This window comes from Anopheles coustani, chromosome 3 (assembly GCF_943734705.1).
Source record: "Anopheles coustani chromosome 3, idAnoCousDA_361_x.2, whole genome shotgun sequence".
Classification (NCBI taxonomy): domain Eukaryota; kingdom Metazoa; phylum Arthropoda; class Insecta; order Diptera; family Culicidae; genus Anopheles; species Anopheles coustani.
The window spans coordinates 49004776-49010828 of NC_071288.1; the positions used below are offsets into that span (position 1 = coordinate 49004776).

General features: G+C 44.3%; 1 protein-coding gene across 1 annotated transcript; it reads right to left on the reverse strand.

Moving 5' to 3' along the window:
* Nucleotides 1-4315: 4315 nt before the first annotated feature.
* LOC131260342 (immunoglobulin superfamily member 10-like) lies at nt 4316-5388 on the reverse strand. The gene is made up of 2 exons (XM_058262041.1): nt 5276-5388; nt 4316-5211 (listed from the first exon to the last, which is right to left on the reverse strand). The coding sequence occupies exons 1-2, from the start codon at nt 5299-5301 to the stop codon at nt 4320-4322; spliced, it is 918 nt and encodes a 305-aa protein (XP_058118024.1). The 5' UTR covers nt 5302-5388; the 3' UTR covers nt 4316-4319.
* Nucleotides 5389-6053: the final 665 nt, after the last annotated feature.

Below are 6053 nucleotides of genomic sequence, written 5' to 3' on the forward strand. Positions count from 1 at the left end.
GGGCTAAGAAGTCGAGCGATAAAGGATCAATACTTTCCATTCAATACTTTCTTTTGCGAACGCCGGGTGGACGAACCGCAAGCGGTGCGTGCTCAATGCACTCGGGGTGAAGTCAAGGGTGAAAGTAAAGAATCAAACCCCCTTGTTTGCGCCCTGGCCGACGATGGAAAGGGTGCAGCATCCTTTCCTTGCGCCACCCAAGAAAAGAGGAGTGATCTAAGACCTTCGTTTGCAGTAAAGAGGTTGCCTTAAATACTTGGGCTTTTTTTTATTCATATACTTTTTTTTAAATTTTCCCTTGTAAAAACTACTTGAAGGAGAAAAAACACACCCTATGCTTGGGGAAAAGGTTACGATGGTTCGCACCGAGAATAATTCCGCAAGTAACCGAGGGAGTCACTTGCCAGAATCGGATCAATAAATATTATTAAATTTGATTTTTATGTCAAATAAATGTTTCCTATTGCTTATGCACCCCTCGTGCAGCAGTAGAATCTGCGGGGTGCTAGCAGTCGGGCTGAAGGAGTTGAGGCACTTCCGGAACCGATAAAAGTGGGAACCTAGTAGTCCGTACAACGGTTGAACGGTTGAGAGGTATATTTAAACAGACTTTAAGTACTTTCACTGGGGCCTGTTATGATTGTCGCGGATGAATTATGTTTTGATACCTTGTTCAAGATCATGGTAAAGTTAGTCTAGCTTCGTGGTAAAATTGTGGACATGTTTCAAAATTTATAAAATTATAATATTGCAAACCTTTCCCCATATCGAATCAACCAAAAGCACAGTTCACCTCATAGAGTACGAATACAAAACCGGAAACAAATCGCGAAAGCAGTGATTGAACGGTCCAACATTAGAGACACAGCATTGGATTGACTTTCACCACGCAAGAGTGAAAATTTATCGCCGAATTATTTGCACGGTTCATAAACTTAGTGGAAATGTCATGTTCGTTTTGAGACTGCAAAAAATAACGTGTAAAAATATGCCACATATGAGCGTTTTCAATGCGATATGGTTGAAAGGATTTTCGTTTTTCCTTCTGTAGTGCCTAGATTTGCTACAGTTTTCGTTTTCCGTTAGATTCCAAATCCCTCGAAATCTTTACTTCCCGCAGGAATGTACCGTTTGGAATCAAGAGAAACCGTTTTGGAGTGGAGTTTTCTGCACGATAGGGGTGTGGTGGATTGTGAATGTGAAATTCAGCATTTCCATAAGGCGACTTCGTCGACGTGGGCAACATTTGTTTGCCACAAGTACTCTCCCGGTACAGCGTAAACAGCAGCTTCCCAGCGTAGCAAAGGTCATTCCAATTCACGGTTGGCTTCCTGCTGGCAACATCGATCGGTCGCGCCGACCCACAGTCCTCGTCTATAACAACGGGCATCTGCTGTGCGGCCCTTCCCGGGAATGTGTTCTTTGCCAATTTTTGATCGGAATTAGATTACCGGAGAGAAACATCCTTCGGGCGGCTGTTATTCCCAGTCATGGCAACCGAAATACCACGTTGAACTTCGGTGTACGGGCAGTGAGAAAATTCTCAACCATGGACAAGTCGATCCTGTCCTGTCCTCGGGAAAAACTCAACGCCACACAATGGGTGCATAATTTTGACGGACACCGAACACACACATCGAACGATTTCTAGGACGCACATTTAAATTAGGGCGCACAATTTGCATTTGTCCAACGTGCTTCTTGGACGGCTTGGTTTTCCGATTCCTATTTCTTCCCCGAAATCTTACAAAGGTATCTTGCCTAGGGATGTGTGTCCTAGTTCCTCCGTCCCACGTCCCGGAGGGTCCAGGTAATGCGAACAGCGGCCACCGTAGGGACCCTCGCGTGGAGATTTATTGAGGTGACCTTTCGCTTGTAGCTACATGGCACTCTCGAGGCGGTTTCCCTTCGAGGCGGCAGCGACAACGAGGCGGATGTCGTGGCGTGCTCTTCGATTGCGATCGATTTTTCCTTTATTTCCTTCCAACGTTTTTGGGTGAAATATTCAAATTTAACGCGTGAACCATCCATGGCGGTCCGAATCCGTCGACCTACTTTTTCCTTCCAAGGTTTGCTTCCTCCGAAGGGTGCTCGCTTGTTGGGCATACTGAAAGGATATTCTTTTCCCCGGAGGGTCCGGAAAGGTGCCGTTAGCTTTGCTGAAGGATTTGAATCGGCACCTTTTCCACGGAGACTTACAATAGCAGGAAATTTAATTTTGGTAAATAAATTAAATTTCGCTACGACATGTGACCGGTGCAAGATATGTCCGTCGGTTTATTGCAACCGCATCGAATTTTGTGCGATCCATGAGAAAATGTTTACCGTTCAATTGCAAAGATTACTGGAGCGAAAATCTTTTGAAAAACTTTTACTCTGTTAGAAAAATTACACTAAACTTTGATCGTTAAAATTGAAACTCGAATGTTTAGGTACATATTATATATTATGTATCTTAATTAAATTTTGAATTTGATATTTATTACTTTAAATTTGATTAATAAATCACCCAAAATACTTAACTTTTATCAATTCGGTGTTGATCAGTTACAGCTTTTTCTCATTTAAAAATAATACTTATCACGACTCTACAACACGAACAATAATCTATGATCTCAAATTTTAATTATCACATTAAACAAAAATTCTAAATGCTCCGCATGAGAAATTATACAGAGAAATACTCAAAGTATTCTTCCATTTTCTGGTGTTTTCAAACACATTATCAATTGTACAATCGTCAATGTTGTCATCCTCATCATCACTGTCTGCATAAATTGCATTAGTTCTAGCATAAATTCATTGAGCTGGATTCGAAAAATTACTAAACGTGTACAACGACCCCCTTAATCGGACTTTAGTATTTTTTTTTAACATAAAAGGGGTCATTATACAAGCTTAAATGCAGTACTTTTTAAAAGTTCAGCTTAATTATGATAGAATCCTATACACATACCAATAATCAACAGAGGCTTTAGCTTCTTAAAATTGAATTTTCCAGACGGACATCCTTCGTTGTTTTAGCGAATCCCCGATAGGCCGGTTCCTGTGAGTTTATGTTTACAAATGAAGAAGTTTTTTTTTCCTTTCTTCTATTTATGTTGTGTTAGATCTTTTCCACCAACTGTCCGAAGTCACTCTAACTAATTATGACGAAAGGCGTGGTCTCTTGTCATTTTTACTTCGGTGGTCGCTTCTTGAATGGCATAAATTTTCTCCGAAAAGTCCATCTTTTGTTCGGCTGTGTGTCTTTTCCCCAAATGAACCGGGACCGGGACCGGGTGCCTTTTGCATCTCGGAACGGTCAAAAGTTACCGCCAGTTCGAGCTCATTTTCATAATGGAAAAGACGAACGCAAAGTTGTAACCCCCCGCACCGGAAAGAAGTGGAAGTGGAAGTGGAAAAACGATGTTTCCACAGGGCGGGCATGAAAAGAGTTTTCCTTTATTTGCTCTTCTGCCATTTTGAGTCCGGTTTTCCCGGGTTGAAAAGCGACCACCGAACCGACAACAAACAGTTATCAAGTAAATTTTCTTATTCCCGTGACGAGTTCCCACAGCGAAAGAAGACTTCAGAAAAGACATGGCTTAATTAAAGCCTCCGAGCGCAATGAACCGAGGCCCGCTTCGGCGGCCTGCTCCCTTTAGGTTCAATCAATCCGACGCGCGAAGATCCCAAGGCGCAGAGATTCCTAATTCCTGCGGGCAACCGCGGGTAATGTTGTGCCGTGACAAATGTTTGACCTCTCTTCCGAACGCAAAACATCGAACGCCATCGGGAGGAAAAAGGGAACCCGTGCTGGGTCGATCAAATGGGTTGATCAAATTGATTTCCCGAAAAGACGTTCTTATGCTGGCGCTGATTGCTGGGTGAAAACCCCCAGCACTCACCCGGTGCGAGACCAATCAACGCCGCAAAGGGGATGTTTTCGTCGATCTAGAGTATGGATGGTAGAGTTCCAGAAATGGGCTACGATTATGCGATCGAGTTCTACAGGGCTCGCCCGTTGCTTTAATCTTCGGCCAATCAAAAGGGGTTTCGTACTGTGCGGGATCTGGTTTGATTAAAATTAATCCATTTTTCATGAACCATCGTGAACTGATGTTGGTATTTTGATAACAATTATCAAAAGTCATCTTGATACGGTGTACTTCGATGATGAAAGCGTTGCTTGATTGGTTCTATATTTGAATTTATTATATCAATATTTACAACATTCTTCATCGTGCGACGAGTGTTACAAAATTATTTTTACATCATCCTAACAACTAAGCCATATGCGTTAGAGGTTTTATTTTAAAACCTTTCTCCCGATTTTATCAGTAAAATATTTCCACTTCTCCAAACTTAACCCCGATGGTGCCGTTGGGTTCGTTCTCAATTATCAGCGTCGGAGCGTCCACGGGTTGTCCGGTCTCCGTCGTCGTTCTGAGTCCGTCGTAGCAGCATAGTCCTCCCCGGCGGTCCCCGCTGCAATCGTAATCCGCTCCAAACACCGTGATTCCTTTTCGCATGATCTCACCTCGTGCCCAATCCACCCACGGGCAACTCCAGTCGTTGCCGTGCAAACGCATAGTTTCGAGCGACGGAAAAGCCTCGGGAAATTCGTCGAACAACTCCAACCGGTTGTAGCTTATCCAAAGATTGCGAACGGTTAGTGGTTGTTCGGGGTTTTCGGTGGCTGCAATTCGGACGATGCGATTGACGGACAGATCGAGATCGCGCAGTTGTCGCATCGGTTCGAAGAGGCTCAGCTTGACGTGGGTGAGACGGTTCTGGGAGAGATCGAGTGAACGCAGTCCGGTCAGGTACGAGATTCTTGGGGTGATCAGCTCGAGTGAGTTTCGCGTGATCTGCAGGATGCGCAGGTTTGGCAACTCGAATGGGTCCAAATCGAAGGTCTCCAGACCGGTGGAATCGATCTGGAACGAGTCGAGCGTGTGCGAGTAGAAGAACACGTTCGGGATCGACCCCTTGCGCAGTGTGAGGCTGGCCGTGCGTGACAGTAGGTCGAACATGTCCTTGCCGAAACGTTCGATCCGGTAGCCATGCAGGACCAGCTCACCTCCGGCGGCCATCGCCGGAACCAGGGTGGCGTTGTTGAGCGTCACATTGTGCAGCCGGGTGACACCTTCACCTCGGCGACGATGGTGTGGAACAGCTCGCCCTTCTACCCAGTATCCATCGGCGATAAGGATCACCAACGTCACTCTATTGGAAAGCCCCAGAATTCATCATTAATCACCCTTACTTCTGCACCAGAACTCTTACTTACATCACGAACCCTCCGCGTGCCAACATGATGCGATTGGTGGCGCTTCCCGTTATCAGTAACTCGCGGTTTGTAACTCGCGATGAGCTCACTCACTTGCGCCGGCTTGCCTCTTGCGCACTGGCACGACACTGGCCGGTCCTTCGATTCACAACCGAACTGGACCGAAATCAGTTGCGCGATTAACAACGCTTCGGTCTTTTCCTGCACGCGCCCCGCTCCACATTGACCGCAAGGCGGTCAAGTCCGTGGACTTTTATTGCATCTTCTATTTTGACGTCACCTTCCTGGACACATTAACACATCTACGCACGCAACGGGGCCTGCGGAGTTGAGAAATCTTCATCCACAGATTTTATAAACAAATCTTGCCAGTATCAGGTCGATGGTTGTAGGAAAATCTCGCGGGATTCACATGACCATACATAGATGCTTGTTTCCACTTGTTTGGTAGTGTATAATCGGTGTGAAGTAGTGGATGTTTTCAATTGAAAATGTATAGAAGAGGGTTAACTTTTTTTTGTGTTCGGTCCTTCTCATGAGAGTCTGTTGTTTTTTTTTCGTTATTGTCTTCCAATAAAATACTTTCTACAACCTTTTTTATGCTAGGAAGTGCAGCTTTGAGCATACTAAACAAAGATCAAAATGATTTATGGATTTATATAAGTCGGGTAAATTGCAATAGAATAGGATATGTCTATTATTGAAGTGTCGTTCCAATAATCATTTTCTTCATTATGTAAACAATTTGTGTAGTGTAGTAATTTACAAACGTTTTTAA

What these genes read in the sequence shown, in the direction of transcription:
- LOC131260342 (XM_058262041.1), bottom strand. Translation starts at nt 5,301, where the DNA reads ATGTTGGCACGCGGAGGGTTCGTGAT. An exon ending in GCACGCGGAGGGTTCGTGAT is followed by an intron (nt 5,212 to 5,275) that starts GTAAGTAAGAGT and finishes GCTTTCCAATAG; the next exon opens with AGTGACGTTGGTGATCCTTA.